Below are 20,122 nucleotides of genomic sequence, written 5' to 3' on the forward strand. Positions count from 1 at the left end.
ATTAATTTACCATGTAAAATGTTTAAAAAGAAGAGTATCCAGATAAACAAATGAAGTACAACACATCAAAGACACTAGTATAGAATATTTAAAAAGGCAAGAGCTATACTGTACAAGCTATAAGAAAGACTTCTTGTCATCCCTGTGGTACTCATGTGTAGTGTTCGAAATAGGAATATTCCTCTTTTGTATTCAATACCTTTTGCTTAGTCGATGACTCCTGTCTGGATCATGAGGACAGAAACAGATCTGGATGGCTGTCTTAGCTGAACTGGGAACTCAGTCTCCTGGAATCTTTACTGGAGCTTGATCTATCAAGATATCATTTACGTGGCACTTGACATTAGTTACATGGATCAACTGATCGCCTGGCCCGTGGTGCCAGTCGTGGGATAGTGGAGACTTTGGATGCCGCTCCTGACACAGTCAAAGCCTGGTTCCCTGGGGAATGCAATGTAGCTACTTGACCATAATTTAGAGGTCTTTAGATTTCACAATTAGAAGGGAGTACCACTGAGGTGGTATGGATGAGAACTGAAAAATGGTTAATTTCATTTTTATGCTTGTAGCGAATTCTTAATTTAGAGTCGTCATTGAACGTAATCAATATCTTGGATAAGAGAGCTGGACAGAAAACAATGTACAGCTAAGGTGCTGTAATTAATGCTGTACCAAAGGAATCTGGTTGTGATTAGTGTTGTACCAAAAAAATCAGTACTAGGACAGCTGTCTGTCCTTATTCACATCTGTGACACAGATTCCGGTGCAGTTAGCAAACTAGTCACATTCACAGCTGACTCCAAACTGGTAAGATAGGTAAACACTGTAGAAGCTGTGAAGGACATGACAGAAAGATTAAGACAAACCTCAAGACTGGAAAATTCCTGGCTGATGACATTTAATATTGCATAGATTGTGTTTGTGTATAAGGGAAGTAAAAATCAAACTATAAATAGAAAAAGCTTCAACTACTGTATGTACAAGTGAAAGGTATGTTTTCATACCTTTTTCATCTTCTAGATAATGTGTAATTAAATACAATTAAGTATAATTAATTAAAATTAAGAACAATTAAATAATATTATGGTCTCTGCTTTCTGGGGGAATCAATATAGTTTTGAAAAAAATACCAATTTACATAGAGGAAGTTTCTTATGATCTGTTTAGACCTATTGTGATCTGATAGAATAGGTCAGGATAGGAAAATAATGTCTTATTTTATCTTGACCAAAGTAATATCATTTATTACTATTTACACAGTTCACTGTAATTAATGTATTAGAAGTTGGTTCCTGCAATGTAACAAAAGACAATTCCAATACTTTTGTACAATATATAGTAGTTTATTGCCATCTAATGACACACAATAGAATAAAACATTATTTGTTGTAATTACAAAATAAAGTCCATTAATTTATCCACAATTTTCCCCTTAACTCTATATCTAATATACTATGATTACCTGTATATTTAACACAATATAATATAATATATTCTTATTATAATGTATGAAATTAAATACAACACACTTTCAGCTACACATGATATAATTAAAAAATAAGGATATTTTATTTTTACGTAATGTACTCCAGATTAAATCTGTTTTATTCAGTAAAACCTATTTTCTGGTGCACTTTTTTCTTGTAACCCTTTGAAGTGTGTCAGAATATATTGATTTCACCACTGATAATTCCACACATTTAATTGAAGGTGAATGTAGTATAATCTAAGATGATGTTCTACAACACTGTTATAATCTAAATTAACCTAATGCACTCTATATTACCCACTTATTTGTGTCTAACCTATCCTCAGCTAATGAAAGTTATGTTTGCTTAACCTACAGTGGAATAATCCCATGATCTGCGCTAACCAGTCTATTCTTAATCTTGTTCATCTCTCTCCTCTGTCTCCATGGTTTCTGTAATCCAGTCCAGGTAATTGTCTACTTTAGTGTAGTAACCCCTCTCCTGACAGATTATTCCCCAGGACACAACACCATAGAGACGGAATGGACCCCTTTCTATCTGTCCTCCTGCTCCTCTCCGAAACTCTCGGAGGAAGAAGGGACCCCCACTGTCTCCTTTGCAGCTATCTTTATCCTTCTCACCAGCACAGAACATGTTCTCACTGAATGTCTGCGCCAGTGGTTTTCTATCTTTCCTCTTGGAGCAGGTGGCTCTGTCCTTCACAGGGATCTCAACATACAACAGTTTCGAGCTCAGTGTGTCGTGTTCTGTCCTGCCCCATCCTGAAACAAACCCCAGTCTTTCGGGAATCAGAGTCCCATCGTCTTTCCTCTCGGGGAGACAGATGGGGAGAAGGTTGGGTCCCAGGGGCACGCGGGATTTCAGTCTGACCAGGGCGATGTCGTTGTCATAATTGGTGCGTCTCCCACTTGTTGGGGTTTTTGGGTATCCTGGGTGGATGAAGATCTTCTCACTCTCCAGAATCACAGCGTTCTCTGAGTTTCCTATATTCTCAATGTCCACGGCCCCCCCGTACATCAGCACACTCTGCTGCCCTTCAACCACATGAGCAGCTGTGAGGACCCATCGGTCGGAGATCAGAGTTCCTCCTCCTCTTGGATTTTCAACATAGACCTGCCAGGGGATCTGACCCAGTTCTGCCTCACTGCCTCCAAAAATACGGCCAAAATCAGAGTGCTTGCTCTCGGGCTCTCCACACACTGAGAGAAAAGAGTACAGCAGAGAGAAGAGTAGAAAGAGTAGAAACTTTGGAGGAACTCATTTGCCATGCAATTTAATATTGATTAATTTCTCTACTATCATGTACTGTGTCGCGGCAATGCTTATTAATAAGACAGAATTAGGTGTTGCTGTGCTTTCCTAAATGAGGCCCCATCTCTCTTCCTCATCTCTGTGGTGCAGCCACAGAGAAGCTACTCATGTAGCTTTCTGATTTAAAGTGCTCTCGTTCCGATAACGAGCAGCTCCCAAATGGGGATGCGCCCAGCCATGCTTCACTATCACAATCAATTGCCATTCCTAGCTCCTATCTGTCCATGGAATTCCTGGGAACATCTGGATTGCAGTCCTAGATGTCAGAAGTCATTGTAACTCATCTCTCACCTTGACCAACCAATCAGGAACCTTCAGGGCAAGGTAACCCCACGTGGGTCTCAAATGCCCGCTAAACTCTCCACCAATCATCACCCATTTTGGTTCTAGTTTAAAAGGCACTGGAAAGAATCAGAACTTGGCTTCTCCGGCCGTTTTCACACCCTCAGAGACAATCACGTGACAGCCAGTGTTGTCTGTAACTTGTAACAGCCAGTGTTGTCTGTTGACTGGAAGCCTGTTTCAGGAAAGCACTGGCCTGGGGAATGCCCGTACGTATGAATTCAAATTGCTAGTCGCCAACGTGGATGCTTTGCTTGATCATCACCGGAGTCAACGCTTGGACTCTTGTTGACAACTGGATACTGGAAACAAACCACGTTTCTTCCCCCAAAAGAGTGACTTGCTCAGACCCGCGATCAGCCTCTGTGCATAGAGACCTTCTACTAGTCAGCCGGACTACTAGTAGGTCCCTGAGAGAGACACTGTCTGACAGCAGAAATCTCTCCTCCTAATTTCTCCGACTTGGAACAGCTTCAGGACTGACACTGAGCCAGAGGACGCCGAGAGGACGCCGATTGGACAGAGCCCGCCAGCTGGTCTTTGGTGTCCATGCCCAGAAATACGAATCCACATCTGGATAAGTAAACCCAATGTTCTACATTGCATCTCGAGAATTCAGCTGTTACCCCACCACAAGTTGATATCAATTCAATTCATATGAGTAAATATTGACTTTTGAGTAGCTAATGTAGAAGTGGTAATAATGAGACTGATTAACGATGGTATAGCCAAATGGTATACTGAAGTATATTCCTTGCTTTGCATCTCTTCGTGATTATATACCTTGCACTTTGATAACCCTCACAGTAAGATCTGCCATCTGTATCCAGGCAGACTGGTATATGTTTTATATGCACAATTTATGTATTAATAAATGTATCTCGTGTATTGAACCCGTGTGTGTGTGTCGCTGATCGATTGATTTTCTAATAGCCATATAAGTATCACCTCATGGTCACTGCTACAATTAATAAATTGTCCCAGCAAATTCACAAAACTCCTACAAATACTAATGATCTAATTAAACAACAGTTATAATTTAACAAATAAGCTGGACCATCAATGACTGCCGCTGCAGGGGGCTCAAGAACCATCAGCAAAGAAGAACAAAAAAAAGCCACATAAAATAAACAGCACAGATAAGGAGCTATATTTGGTGGCCTCCAAAATGAGAAAACCACAGGCTCTTATTCTAATACGATTTTTTTTCAAAACAAATGTTCAGCAATTTTTTCCTCAAGAAGTATCGGATGTGCTGTTTATTTTATATGTTTATTTTTGTTCGTCTTTACCAATTTGACAGTGAGCCCGCTGTATAACAAAGCAATTATAAAGTATATCCTAGAGTCAAAACAGTATAAAACCAGTGTTTTTTTGTGACTTGGAGTTTCCCTACTCTACTTGAACAGATGTGAAAATGGGTGGAAAGCCTTCATTCCTATATTGTTATTCCTAATAATAATGACCACTTATTGTTATGTAGAGTGCTCTGAGTGGAGTGACTTATTGGTAGCAGTAGTAATCCCTCTATCTGTTTTCAAATTAATTCATTCAATTCAGGGTCACAGGGGAGCCGGAGCCTATCCCAGCAAGCAACGGGCTCAAGGTGGGTTACACCAGCACATCACAAGTCATATTATTATAAGCAGTAGTAGGAGTAGTGATCGTGTGTACCTTCAACACATTTTGGCCAATCACTGCTTCCCTTCACAGAACTCCATTCACCCTGCGCATCACATCTGTACACATCTGGAAATGAGAGAGAGTTTCATTATTATGATATGACACTATATCACAGTGTTGAGTATAACAGACATTAGTGTTAGGCTCTTTCAAACACACAATAGAAACACCATACAGTCAAAACAATTCTAATATGCAATATGAGAGAGCTAAGATAAGATCACTTTCTCAGCCATATACAATTTCTTGTATTAGGAATTTGTCCTTTCACAGACCCCAACTTGCTCTCCATGAGACACACAGACAGGGAGAGAAGCTGGGGGTCGAGTGCAGGGTCAGCCATTTATACGGCGCCCCTGGAGCAGTTGGGGTTAAGGGCCTTGCTCAGGGACCCAACAGAGTGGGATTCCTCTGCCGGCTGCAGGATATGGACCAACAATCTTCCAGCCACAGGCGCAGATCCTTAGCCACAAAACCACCACATTGCCCCAGTATAGAGACACATACCATAGAGTATAGACCATATAGATTCTAAAGACAAACTTACAAAAAAATCAATAGTCTTTAATTGTAAATCTCACAAGTTCTAGTACTGAGAAAACGGGTGAGTGAGTCAAACAAGAGCAGGACAGGAATGTTACCCTCTCCCTCCAGCTTGTAATATTTTGACTCGCACTTCAGCTGGATCTCATCCTGGTACAGAGTTTTCGGCTTCTTGTTGACCAGCTGCAGTACTCCGCTCTCAGGTAGAAGAGGTGTGCCACAGTCCACACCTGGAATGGCGAGCATACACATCTGGATGGTAGCACAACATTGAGGGTCCTGTCTAAGTGACTATGACTTCCCGCGTGTCTGTAGGACACTGCATCTCCTTGTGTTTGAATCTCTCTGTCTTCCAGTCTGTGGTCTATGCTATTGTTTTCAAAGTCCATTAAGTACATCAATCAGTTGTGCTTTGGTACCTTTTGCACAGCACTTCCATCACAATCAGGTCAACACTGTCAACACTAGTGGCAGGCACAGACAAACTAAGCTGAAAAACTATGTGGGTGCCTCTCCTCTCAGTTACAAAAAGTACAATATGTGAAAAAGTCCTGCAGCTTCAGAGAATATGAAACTGATCTAGCTGATGCTGAAATCAATATGCAGTATCACTGAGGGTGTGGTCAGCGTGCAGTATCTGGGAGGGCATGGTCAGTGTCGAGTGTCAGTGAAGGTGCGCTCAGTGTACAATGTAAGGGAGGGTTGGTCAGTGTACAGTAAGGTGTGGTCAGTGTGCAGGGTCAGTGAGGGTGTGGTCAGTGTACAGTACAGTACACTATGTGTGCACAGTGTAGAGGAGTATTCAGTGACTCACGCTGACAGGGGTGAATGGGGCTCCAGACTCCAGTTCTCTGACAGAATGAAGTATAGTTGGTCTTCATGTCACCCTTCTGCAGAAAAAATAATAAGTGAATAAAGTCAGGTGGGATAGAGGTCACTTCTGTGCAATAATTCTACAAGAAAAATTAGAAAAAAGAGAAAGAGTAGGATTATTGAAAAACACATAAATTACACTGATACTGCTTTAAATAGAAGCAGAGAATGTACATATTGTTTATTTTTTTATTATATATCAACTGTATGTACTCACAGAGTCCATCACAGCCTCGAACCCAGTGTCACACTGCACCGTGACTTTGTTTCCATATTCATACTGGGGCCATCCAGGGATCAGACTGGATTGAGCTGTCACTGTACTGGGACACGTCTTGGCTGAAACACCATAATTATTATCATCATCTCCTCACTCTTCATGATGAACACCATCACCACTAATGTAATGAGAAGTTTACTTTCACCACATCTTTCAGAACCTGTTTTACATTTAAGGAGACAAAGGTTCCTGCCCTTAATTGACAGCGTGCCTAGAGTGTTGTATATCCCAAAATGTCTTATAGGCTGGAAAAGCAGATACCTGCACAAGATGTCAGTCACTCAGGGCCAGATGCCCGTCTAATCATTAAGTCATCCACCTGGGGAGACAGGTATCTGCTTGTTATGACAAACAAATAAGTTCTGGACCCCCGAGATGAAGCTGAACAAGTGAGTTTTATTGCATGCAAGGAACACTACAATCGGAACTGTTCAAAGATTATAGGTGCAGAGCACCAGTTTATATAAAAAACTTCATCTGTTTCTGATGCAAATTGTTACCATGGTAATGGGGGGGAAGACCATCTGTGTTCGGACATTCTCAAGGCCTTGAACACTTTGAATGGCTGGTCTCATCCTCCCATAGTTAGGGAGTCTCTAGCTTGCACTTGGAATTTCTTATCAGTTAACTCCCATTCTTACTCTAACTCTAGCGCTGAAGCATGGAATATTTTGTACCAAAAGAAGTCTTTGTGCAAAAAGAAGTTAGTTAACCCTCTTTTCAAATCTCATATCTTTCTTCATTGCTCAGTAAGTAAGTCCATCTTGGGGAAGACACCAGCACAATCAGTCACCCACTGAGGAAGAGATACCAGTCCACTCAGTGGAGTACACCACATGGGATATCTCCAACTGCATTAGATTTAGAAACACAATCTCTCCCTTGCTTGAGACACTGATTACACTTTCATATTGGAAATTCAAAAAGGATGGGATGTATTATAGAAAAGAGAACTTTTTCATTTTTAATTTCCATAACTCTCCTGACCTTTGGGAACTTGTCGTTGTCTCTTTCGCACGTGTTTCGCTCTTTACCTTTAGCTCTGTAGGTGAGTGTGAAGCCAGTGTTGGTTCCGTAGCCATCTGTGTTAAATAAAATCTCCATCTGATGAGACCCAGTGATCAGAGAAGGGGGGGCCTGGTCACCACAGAAGGGCCCAAATACACGAGATGGGGTCTTAATCTGAGAAGTAGAAAGTATTTACAGGATCAATATGGTCTTTAACATAGTCTCTTAAATCAGAATTAACACAGAGAGATTAATTGAGAGCCTGATATATACTCTAGATGCTCACCTAACACAGAGAAATTAATACAGACCCTAGTACAGACCCTAGAGGCACACCTAACACAGAAAAATTAATGTGGATCATAGTACAGACCCTACAGATACACCTAAAACACAGAGATCAATACAGACCTCAATATAGGCCCAAAAGACACACCTAACACAGAGAGATTAATACAGACCTTAATAAAGACCCTAGAGACACACCTAGTGCAGAGGGATTAATACCCCCATATTGACTTTAGAGACACACCTAACATAGATTCATTCAGAATTTTATGTACATCCTAGAGATGTTTATTAATACTGATTAATACAGAGAAACCGAACACTGACCTGCAATGAGTCTATGCAGGGTCCTCCTCTCTGTCCCTCAATGTCAAAGGGATCCTCAAAGTCAATGACCAACTGGAATCCTTCATCAATGCTCAGGCGGTAGGAGCAGGCAGCGTGTTCTGGGTAGGAGCCGGGATGTCCAGGACTGGACACTGAGCCCCTGCTGGAGCTCCCCAGGTCAACACTGCAATTGACTGAGAGGAAAGGGACAAATTGAGCCACTGGACTAGGTCAGGGGGTTTTAACAAGAGGAGTGGGAGTAACATATAATTTAAACATAGAAGAACACTCACCTACTATGCTTCAAACATGTCATCATCTTAACAGATGAATAAAGATGATACATTTGCAACGACACCCCCTTACATATAGACATTGGTCCTTTTTTAGCATCAATATCCCACTCACATGTTCTTATCAGATGTAACCCTGTGTTACCACAATCCAAAAAATGACACAACTGCAAACAATTGATCAGTGCCCAATGTCAGCAAATGACGAAATGGTGCGACAAATTCTTTTTGCTATTAAATGTTTTTAAAACAAAGGAGCTGGTCATTGATTTAAGGAAAAATGCAGTACCTCGTATCACACTTCACGTCACAGTCTGTGGGAACTCTCGCTATCGCCCGTGGCGAGACCAGGGGTTTGTGAGAACAAAGGCGACTTGCAATACTCTCCCAAAGTTCACAATTTTGTTTTGTGCTCCGTTCAGAATTTGCGAAATGTTTCTATACTGTCAATGAATTTGTTGTGTTGCCGAGATGTCATAGCCGGTCTGAGAACTTGGGACTGCAGTCCCTCTATAAACCTCGCCTCCACCAAGCTGTCCAGAAGACCCTGCACTTGGAGCTCGGCTTGTCATCTGATATCTCAGGGACCGCGGCGTAATACTCAAAACTTGAAAGCTGCTATAATAATTAAAAACAGATTTATTTTGGGGGGGGGGGGACTGAATGTTTGTTAATTTTGAGTTTGGGGAGTAATTAATTCTTTACTGTTATTTTGTCCTGAATTGAGGAAAAAACATCTGATTTTACATACCATACATCAAACAACCTAACAGCTTACTCAAAACCGATAACTGTTTGGGTTTTTTTGGGTGAGAGGTTCAGGGCTGTCATATATTGATAATTACCCCGAGTCTATAGTAATATTAATCTAATAATAATTAATGGCTATAATATAGCTTATTTCATCCCAAAGGATCTCACATATAGGGTGTTTAACATATAGGGTATTTCACATATAGGGGACCAACTTTATTTTTTCTAAAGTGGAGCCACCTGGGTGACACACAGCAACCATGCTCTAGCAGAATGATCACTACATGTTGCGGTCATTCAGACATCCAGTGTTTTGGCTTTTATTCCATTCTGGGCTTTGTCCAGTCTTTCCTGTCCAAAGTTCCCCTCTATAAATCTTTGGTACCATACAGTATATAAAAATAACTGTTACTAATATACCTAGTGCATTCCTATACTGTATGTGCAAGAGAGAAAGCCCAGATTTATCACATGGTAACTGGTAACAACAGGAACACATTAGTAAGAAATGTGCAAGTCTAAATTCCTTAGTGTGATGAAGCTGTACCAGCACAGTTGTTGACTCTGCTAGCAGCTCAACGGTTTAAAAGTTAAGGACGTTTACAATCCATCTTTATTTTACTCAGTTAAAACCACAATAATCCATAACAGATCAAAACAATAAAATGGGAATGATAGTTTGACAAAAGACATACTATATGCCGTTTAGTAGGGTAATAAAAGTCACGGGTAACACAAACGAGCTGATATAATGGGTTTTTTTTATTTCTCCACTAGCTGGCATCAGATCTCAATCACAGAGTCTCTGCAACCCAATCGCATGTACAGTACTACAACTACTTTTTGAGCTACATGTATTGTAGAAGCAGATCTCTCTGGTATTTAGCAGATCCTGATATTGCACAACCAAGAATGTCTCAAACTGGACTGCAGTCTAAACTATAAGTCAGGCACTGCAGCTAAATTATTATAATCATATAATTTGGCTGACTCCTGTTCCAAAGCCATATATTATTACTCATACAGTATATGCAGCTGAGAGGAGTGTGAGGAAAGTCTCTTGCTCAAGAATACAACAGCTGTGCCCTACTTGGAATCTGAATCCACAGCCTGCCAGGTACAGTACATGTCCAGAACTCTAACCAGTTATCAAACTATCATTTTTAGTGTTTATATTGTGAGTAAAAAGCACTTCCTGTTGTAACAAATAAAAATTGTTCTATGTGCATAAGTTAACCATTTTGAAGTCAGATGCTGAGGGACATTTTGCTTGGTTTTTATGAATGATTCCTATCTCATTTATAGTGTAGTAAATAATAAATAAATAAAAACCCATTAACATTACTGCTTTCACTGCTGGTAGTACTGGGACTAAAAAAAGTGGTAAGGGTACACATCTCTTCTTTTAGAATACAACTGTGCACTTAGTGGGCAGGTAAAATACTCTTTCAGGAAAAATGTTCCATATTTATCAAAATCACAGCTTAAATCCTCCTACAAAGGTCTTGTTTCTGATAGAGATCAGGAGATCAGAGCTTCACCACAGATTTGTACATGAGCACTGGGGGCCTTCTGTCTGTGTACAGTACCTCCCCATGCAAGCTGTCCCACTGATGTATCTACCTGTGAAAACACATCTGTCTGAGTATCTGTCTATGCAGATCTTTCTGTTGATCTTTTCTGCATGAACTGCACCTATCGAGTCTGTACAGGTGTCCATTTTGTATCATTTTACCTGTACTGGTGTAGGTGGTGTATTCACTGTACCTGTACTACCTGTACTTGATAATAATTACTAATAATTCCTTACACTTACTGTATATAGCTCTTTTCTGGACACTCCACTCAAAGTGCTTTACAGGTAAGAGGGAATTCCACTGTCACCACTACCAGTGTGCAGCATCCACCTGGATGATGCACCAGTACTCTCCCCACGCACCAGCTCTCAGTGGGGTGGAGAGCAGAGTGATGAAGCCAGTTCAGAGATGGGGATTATTAGGAGGCCATGATTGGTAAAAGCCAGGGAGAAATTTGGCCAGGACACTGGGGTAACATCCCAACTCTTTTCAAGAAGCACCCTGGGATTTGTAATGACCACAGAGACTCAGGACCTTGGTTATACATCTCATCTGAAGGACGGCACCTTTTTATAGTCTAGTGTCCCCGTCACTGGCCAGGTTCACTCCTGCTGAGCTACTGGATGATATGGCTGCTGGTTACGGGTGTAGGTCATGTATTCACAAGTACCTGTACTGGTGTCAGTCGGGATTTCAGTGTACCTGTACAGGTGTGGTTGTCAAGGTCCAAGGAGTATTCTGGCTGGCAGGAGCAATAGTATCCCCCAATGTAGTTGTTGCAGAATTGTGTGCATTCATTGTATGGGTCTGAGCACTCATCAATATCTGAGGGAGAGAAAAGAGAGAGGAACACAGAATGAATGGTTTATGCACAATGAAGCACAAAGGACAGAACACTTACATCGATGGGATAGATTCACAAATTTAAAGCATTGATTGTGAGGGGGTGGGCTTTGTGACATGAGATTCATCCAAGCAGTAATGTTCTTAAGTACAGTAATGTTCTATATATATAAACATGTAACAGGTGTAAAATTAGCGCAGAAGTCCAAAGTCTCAGTATTCAAAAACAAACCCTGAATGCAACCCAATCTAAACCAGACTGCTTTGCCAGCCTCTGCCACTAGTCAGACAAGATCCTCAGATCGATTAGTTCCTTGCAACCCTGCGAGCAACACAACTTCTGTTCTTTGTAACCTCTCTCATGTTCTAGCCCCAGCTGGCCTCTTTCCCAGCTGGATTACTGAAATAAGCATGACCGCCCAGTCTGTAACACCCCTCTCCCTGAAATTGCAGAGCACACGTGGCCTCTTTAGAGTCCCCATCGTGATCTAACAGTTCTAGTATCAGCTCAATGACAGCACCACCTCCTGGTCCCATCTATAGAACTTAAGAATTGGCAGATTCCTGTAATACAGTAATTGTTAACTTATGAATATATTTCTTACATTTATTTGGCTGTTATTTTTATCCAAAGCATCATATATGTGCCATCACTTATCTTTTTCGTCACTTAGCTGGGCATTTTACAGTGTGGCACCCGAAGAAGGCTCCACAGCTGAAACATTGTGGTTGCCGGTTGACGGTTGCCTGTTCGTCCAGTGACTGGAAGAGGAATCCTACTCCGTTGGGCGCCTGAGCAAGGCCCTTAACCCCAACTGCTCCAGGGGTGCTGTATAAATGGCTGACCCCGAGCTCTGATCCCAAGCGTCTCTCCATGTGCCTGCATGTGTCTCATGAAGAACAAGTTGGGGTATGCGCAAAGACAAATTCCTAATACAAGAAATTATATATGGCCAATAAAGTGATCTTATCTTATGAAGTAAAACATTTCTTCTGCTACACAATTGCGACGGAGACTGGTTGGAATGTATGGTTGGCTGGTTGAGAATGAGGAAGTTAAATTTCAAGTTAACAAACAATTTCCTAAGTAAGAAGCCTTTCACAATAGCATCTGATGGAGCTTGTTTCTCAGAGCCACCAGACATGACTCACAGAGAGCACTGACTTAAACATCCTCAAGTTATAGTCATATACATTTCTGCTTAAAAAAGTGATATGTGGGGAAGATTTCACAAATCTCCTCCCGATCTGGAAGGTCTAGACAGTTTTTCACACTCAGTGCAGATCAAATCACAAACTGGCAAATGACTTTCTATGCTGAGCAGCAATCAACTTTTAGTACAAGTAGAAATACTAAAAATAGTATTCGGAAGACAATGTCATGCCACACATTGAAAAATAAATAAGGTGGAGGCAAAATTCTACCACAAATCATGATCTCAACTTTAACCACTGGTACAAATGAGACAAGTATTATACTGTATAATAAAATGTTTTTGTACACATTATGTTGTTAAGGACAAGTCATAAATCATAGCACATTATGTACAGTAGCCTCTATAAAAGCATTTCTCTTATTAGTCTTCTTCCTGCAGAAATAGTATGAAAGCTATCAGCAATAAAGTAAAGTAAGTGTATTTGAAGTCATCAACATGTGTCAAGGCATTGCTTGCAATGGACTATAGACAGCTGAGCTCGAGAAACTCAGCTTAAGTCAGAGATGAGTGATTGTGACAGCGTGGACATCATCGCTATTAAAAGCCTCTCTGATTTTCTCAGCAATACTGCCAACAGCATGACCTCACGGCACATGTGAGTCTACTCATCATAATTTCCAGGTGAAGCAAAAAAACCTTAATCATGCTCAGCTTTGTTTCCTGTCACCTGATCACATACAGAGCAGCCACAGCCATGTTTCTACCTGGTTCAAATGCTAAGCAATATTATATATTTTCCATGATATGGTCTCTGCATTTTATAGTCAAATTAACCTTGCTTTTACTGCTCCGGTAACACATTATGTCGCGCTCGAAGCTCGTATTGTTCCTTCTTACCCTGGGTAGAAAATATTGCCCGGAAGCCGGTGTGTCTCTCGGTGTTGGAATAGTCCGAATGGAAACGTACGACGAGAGAGCTGCCAGAGGTGTGCAGCATGGGATTAACCCGGGACTGCAGCTCCTCGAAGGACAGCTGACCACACAGCGATGCCAGCTGTACCCCATCAGTTGAGATCTGTCCAAAAACGATACACACGTCTACCTTCTCATGCCAGCATCGCATTTGGAGAGGCAGAGCACTCAGAGAAACGGCGCTCGTAGAGATCTATGTAACATTATTATTATTTTTTGACCTGCGTGACAGTGAGTTCTCCCCTGGGAGACCACAGCTGCTGCCACTTAGTGCCTTGATCGGCAGCAGCTGGGATCTCCCTCTTAAACTCTCCTCAACAGATGTGTGAGCTGGGAGAAGTGCACTAATGGAATGAAATGAAATCAACTGAATTATCGTGAACATTGATATGACTGATCGAGCCTGGAACACACAAACATGTTTTTTGTCCTGGTATTCATTTGTGATATAATGGGTCTCCATGAGCCCTACGTGAGGAAGCTGTTCTTGACATCTTTCACGTGGTGGTCAGACACAATCATGTCCTTCAGTTAATAGAGGGCAGACGGGAGGTATTTCCTGATCTGAAAAAGTATCTCCCATGGTTTTTGGGTGGGAGATGTGTTGGCTGGAGCTGTCGATCACTCTTCAGAGCAGGAGGCAAAGTGCGATGATGCCAAGTGCTTGAGTGATTTGATTACAACATTGAAAAATGAGGCTGGCAATGAAAACGCTTTCGAAGGTGGTATTTTAAGATCTTTAGTGATGTCATGGAGGATTACAAATTAGCAGAGAACATCATGACATCTCATACAAATGTCATTAATTCTGTTAATAATAGTAACAGAACTTGTTTTTGTGCCTCCTTATATATGTGTGAATTCATATATAGTGAATATACACTTAGTTTTGTTTTTCATCATTAATGATAATACAGACAATGAAGATAATGATGATAAAGATACTGGTGTTGGAGATAATGCATATTTTTGCATTAATTTTACATAATTTTGAAGAAGACAGTTGAAACTGTTGACAGCGATGACAGTGAAGATAATAACGGTGCTGTTAGTGCTGAGCAGGGTAGTCATGGAAATGATGGTGAATATAAAAATGGTGATGGAGATGATAGTTAAGGTAATGTTGCTGAACACAACAATGAGGATAATAATGTGGCTGAAGATGATCGTAATTATAATTATAGGAAAGATAGTAACAGTGCTGAGACTGAAAATAATGAAGGTGATAGTAAATAGAATAATAGCACTGATGATTATAATAATGGATATGACAGAGAAGATAATATTGATGATGATGAAAGCAAAGATAATAGTAATGATAGAAAACAGTAAAGATGATGGTAATGAAGATGATCATGAAGATAACAGCACTGCTGAGAATGAAGATGATGGAGGTGATATTGAATTGTAGCGCTGGAGATTATAGCAATTGTGATAGTGAAGATATGCTGTTGAAAATTATGGTAATGGAGATGATAGCGGTGCCAAAGATGACAGTGATGGAAATGACAGTTCAGATGTTAGTGGTGCTGAAGATGAAGGTGATGGAGATGATAGTTCAGATGTTAGTGGGTAATGAAGATGATGGTGATGGAGATGACAGTTCAGATGTTAGTGGTGCTGAAGATGACGGTGATGAAGATGACAGTTCAGATCTTAATGGTGCTGGAGATGATGGTGATGAAGACATCTCCTCACATTGAGTGCATCATGCTGACACCCCTCACTTTCTTCCAGGTCCAGATGGATGAGCTGCAGCGTCAGGGCAAACCCTTGGGGCACTGGCAGCTCCCACATTTTGTTTACATCCTCGGGGTACCCCTCAGGATATTGCGGCGACTGCAGCCAGCCTGAAAGAGCCAGCGAGAGGGAGGGAGAGAGGAAGAGGGAGAGAGAGAGCAGCAGAGAAAGCCTGGAGCAAAGATGGAAAAAAGGAGTGCGTTAATAAGGTGCTGACATCCTGAACAAATACTGTACTTCAGCACATAAGTTTAACACTGCCTTCATCGAGAAAGAGGGACAAGGAGAGAGAATGAGCGCAAGAGCAGTAGAAGGAGGGCAGCAAGAGAGAGCAGAAAGAAATTAACAAGATTATAACTAAAATTGCTTCTTGACTACATGCGCAGACAAGAAAAGCGCAATTCTGAGAATTGAATCATTTTGTGACTCCAGTAATGTCTGTCCGGCAAAACGGTTTGTTTGAACTTGGTAGCTGATCAATTTAGCGAGCAGAGGAAGCAGGCACAGCTCAGCGAGTCGGAGAGTGCTGGCTGTGACGTAAAGCGGCGTTTAAAGTGGTTTGAGAAAGATTGCATTTAAGTTTCCAGTGGGGGCAGGGGTGGAGGAGGGGAGGGGGTGTGTAAGATCACACTAGAGTGACTTAAACACTTGTACAATTCTTGTTTTATCCTGTATCTGAAACAGCAGCCGTTTATATACCGTAGATTGCATTTCTTGTTTCTCCGTGATAAAAAGACATACTTCCAATGAATTGCTCTTACAGATCTACAAACCAGTGTGACCTGAAAGGTCCGCTTCGAGCCTGGTGACAATGCTGATTGTTATGGTGTTGAAGATAAAGATGCTCTTGTTTTGTCATGACGTGGGCGGTAACAGGACAACCACAATCACTGATAAGATTAGTCGCCTTTACCAGATGGCTAAATTGGTCACTGGAGGGGTTTTAAAATGTTGTGCTGATGACGTTCCAGCATTCTTCTTTGCCACAGATTGCCCATCTCGGCATCTTGCAGATGAATAGTAAAACTCCTGAACCGGCTGGTTTTTATTACGGTCTAGACACTTCATTTCCATCAAGACACCGTCTCACGGTACTGTAGTGGCAGCACAACTGCCACCGATTCAGAAACCCAACACTGACAGGACCTTGTCCCACAACGCACAACATTATCCAGGCAACGGTTTTTAATGCAGATAAAATGGGACAAAATGGGATGGGAATCCGGAACCAGGATGCTGTCAAAGACGACATCCTGGCTTCTTTCAAGAAACGGCTGGATGAGATCCTCCAATCAGGACAGGAGGCTCTACTTTACACAGAGAGATGTGGGAGTTTGGAACAAGCTACCCAGCCACACTGACAAAGCCAGTACCCTGGTGTCTTTCAAGAAATGGATTAATGAGATCCTCAGGTTTGCTACTAACTACCATGGGATGACTGGCAACATCTCATTTGTAACATTTCTTATGTTCTTAAGTTCTTAAAGTGACCTTATAATTTAATGATTTCCCAAAGGTGAGCTCAGGGATCTCCAGCCTTGTGAGCTAATTGGTACTGAGATGTCTGACCCCAGATGATCACTAATTTACTTAATTTAACTAATCACTGCTTCATTGTTTGCAGTGAAGTAGTTTCAAGGCATTAGACGTTGATGATTCGAACGTTACCTCTAAAACATGCTGAACTGAGGATCTGCAGGACCAGAGTTTGAGGCCCCAGTGTTAGTTTTGCGGATTTACAAATTCTTCTACTGCCAGAAGAATGGTCTTAGAAAATCATCATCTGTTATTTGTTGCTTGAGAACATGCACCACAAAAAATACAAACTTCTGAAAGTTCCCTTGAGTCACACGTTGAAATTTGTCCATTTTTCAGGTATTGTCAGGTGCTAAAACTGGGGATATATTTTGAATTTTGAATATAAGGTGCAGTCTGACTAGGAGAATAACAGAATAAACAAATCTGGGAGAAAAGCAGTGTGTCATCTTCAAACATAAGTGTGAATTATCCACAAATTAATGTAAGATGTATTTAGCAGCCAGTGTGGTTTAGTGTTAGATTGAATGACTTGCTAACTGAAGAAGCTGAAAAACTGAAACCTCAATTCTCACCGTCTTACCATTAAACTAGATAGATCACTGATAACCGAATGACTATGTGCATAGATGCAGATTCAAACGTCGCTAAGTAAGCACAATAAATCAGAAAGCCTCTGTCTTAGTCATCAGTCTCAGCTCACATGAACAGTGCTTTGGTTGAAACGATCTGAAACAAAATGTACATAAAAAGAAGCTTTTCATTTAACACCAAGATAGGTAAAATTGACATCAGGTAACATTTTTAACTCAAGCGTTCACTCCTACATTATCTAAGATTAGCCCTAAGGGGATATTTTTAGACCCATGAAAAATTCTAACCGTTGTCTTCGGCAGTGGGTTTTCTGTTTAAGGTGTGACCTTATATGACTTTCTTTGTAAGACCCACCTGCAAAAGTAGAGCTTTTAGATGAGCTAGTTAGACATCAGCCTGAAAAACACTCAAAGTTATACTAAGTTATACAAAGGCCAGCAAAGACGCTGTATTAATAGAATAAAAAAGGACTTAGACCAAAGATGGCATAGAGCACAATCCAGAGGATTTTGACAATGAACCTTCTGGAAAGGAATTCAGTCAATCCTTTTAGCTCGTTTGAGTCCTGCTGTTTTCGTGCAGCACAAGGGCAGCATTGAAAGATTTTACTGAGACTGGCTACGAGGACACTGATGCACCACACACAATAAAAAGGTACAACTGTGAACGCAAGCGAGGCTGCGCCGACTCTGGTGAAGCTGAGGGCGGGACAGGTCAGCCGCGACAAACCGCGATGGAAACAAAGGCGACTGCGAAATGAGACATTATTTCAGCTATGTTCCACGACAGACACCAAAGGAAACCTGCTCTAGCAACGTAACACAAGAGGTACTCTAAATGACACCCATGTGAGAACGTGACTCTCACCCTTCTCCATTTGCATGGATGGGAGCTGGCCTGCCATAGAGACATATCCATGTTAAGGCCCAGTCCTGATCGGGGGGACTCACACACCTGCTGGTTTTCATTCCAACCCACCTGCATTAGATCAGTGAAGCCTTACTGGATCGAAGTAGTTACTTCAATTGAATAGTTGCATTATGTTTCTAGTCACCTAGAGTCACAGTCTAGTCCACCTGAGCAGCTGCCCCGTAGTTAACATCTCTCTCTGCGCGGGAAGAAAAACACAAGGATGGTTCCAAAGCGAGAGGAGGATCTCTTCCAGCTGTTTAGGAAGTATTCCTAATTTCCTCAATCCAGAGGGGAGGGAGGGGTTTGGTTGGACTTTTTATTCAAGCTGGTTGAGCCAGGACGTCCAACCCGCTGCTTCTCAAAAACATTGCACGCCTATTCAATTTTCTTCCAGGCTAAAGTGGAAAAACAGATGCACCAGAGCAGTGGGTCTTTTTCCTAGAAACCCCTGGAGCCAAGTGTCCCCGGCTCTTCCAACGGCTCCTCCACCCTGCTAACTTTCCGGGGGCAAGCTGACCTCCTGCGGTGTGGGAAGACGTCTTGTCAGGGTTGCTTTCCTGTGGCGCAGAACGTAGCACAGTAGCGGAACGCTCGAGACGGGCAGGGCAGCCATTATGACAACAGAGAACAGCTTCCTGTTCTCACTTCACACGGCATTTTATCCACTATTGAAACAGCTGGATTTAGACTTCTTCCCTGTATATGCCGTGTGGCATTAAAAACATACTGGATCAATCAGCATTTCTTGTGTTTTTAATGCGTCTCGAATCCATACAAGGCTCTGGAGCAGCTGAGAGCTACCTGACTCTGTCTCGCAGTGAAAATCCAGCATACCCATGCAGAAACCTCCTGGAAAGAGAGTTTCACAATCCCACTATGCCCGTGGACGGCAAAACAAGTTGATTCACCTACTCGCAAAGCACAGACATCGGTGCCTCCAATACATCCAAACAGCTAGGATCTCCCGATTTCCGAGAGGGTTTTGGAACTGTTCTGGGCAGAAAGACTTTTTGATTCTGCCTAGATTAGTGCCAGCGTACTTAAATAAGACGACCCACTTTTCTGCTTATGCATCGGCTTTTCAAAAGGCCAGAATTTCGAGCAGGATCAGACCCTTCAGGTTGTATCTAGAGATCCAAAACAGATTTTTAAGGGGCTCTAAACACAACGCCCAAAGGTGTCTGTGGAGGGAAGGAATACAGAGACAGGCTGAAGCACCTCTCGAGAGAGCAAAACACCATCAAACAGTTTATTTGCCTGCCATTCAGCTAATTCAGCTAATGAGCAAATTAAGCTATAAATGGTGGATATTTGGTCAAATTAAAAGCAGACCTACCTGATCATACTGCACAAAGACACTGCCTGTCACTTTTCTGATTTCTCTACCTTTCTGTGACTCGCTCAATTTCCAAACATTTTCTCTTTTCTCTTCCAAAATCAATGTTTTTGTGTGTTTGCTTTTTGGTCAGAGAGGGGAGGAGGGGAGGGTTACTGGAATCGCACGCACGGGCCAGCCAGGCAGTACAGGACATGCAGACAGCACTGCAAAAGGTGAGACAGGGTGAAAAAGACAGACAGGAAGACAGGATGACACAACTGA

At 41.7% G+C, this 20,122-nt stretch overlaps 1 protein-coding gene across 3 annotated transcripts; it reads right to left on the bottom strand.

The window, feature by feature from the left end:
- Positions 1-1,405: 1,405 nt before the first annotated feature.
- On the bottom strand, positions 1,406-19,927 carry c1s.1 (complement component 1, s subcomponent .1). 3 transcript variants are annotated; one of them, XM_088939328.1, is made up of 11 exons: positions 19,859-19,927; positions 15,439-15,652; positions 13,666-13,843; positions 11,471-11,593; positions 8,146-8,339; positions 7,557-7,704; positions 6,460-6,581; positions 6,184-6,259; positions 5,468-5,599; positions 4,818-4,892; positions 1,406-2,689 (listed from the first exon to the last, which is right to left on the bottom strand). In XM_088939328.1, the coding sequence occupies exons 1-11, from the start codon at positions 19,864-19,866 to the stop codon at positions 1,884-1,886; spliced, it is 2,076 nt and encodes a 691-aa protein (XP_088795454.1). In that variant the 5' UTR covers positions 19,867-19,927; the 3' UTR covers positions 1,406-1,883. The 3 variants fall into 3 exon arrangements, with proteins under 3 accessions (XP_088795454.1, XP_088795455.1, XP_088795456.1); XM_088939329.1 differs by lacking the exon at positions 19,859-19,927 and adding an exon at positions 18,589-18,631; XM_088939330.1 differs by lacking the exon at positions 19,859-19,927 and adding an exon at positions 17,600-17,663.
- Positions 19,928-20,122: the final 195 nt, after the last annotated feature.

Source organism: Atractosteus spatula, chromosome 22 (assembly GCF_055471065.1).
Source record: "Atractosteus spatula isolate fAtrSpa1 chromosome 22, fAtrSpa1.hap1, whole genome shotgun sequence".
Classification (NCBI taxonomy): Eukaryota; Metazoa; Chordata; class Actinopteri; order Semionotiformes; family Lepisosteidae; genus Atractosteus; species Atractosteus spatula.

Coding starts and splice junctions, on each gene's coding strand:
- c1s.1 (XM_088939328.1), bottom strand. Junction 13,844..15,438: donor GTCAGCATGATGCACTCAAT/GTGAGGAGATGT, acceptor GTTTTTGGACAG/ATCTCAACTGATGGGGTACA. Junction 8,340..11,470: donor TGACAACCACACCTGTACAG/GTACACTGAAAT, acceptor CTTTCCTCTCAG/TCAATTGCAGTGTTGACCTG.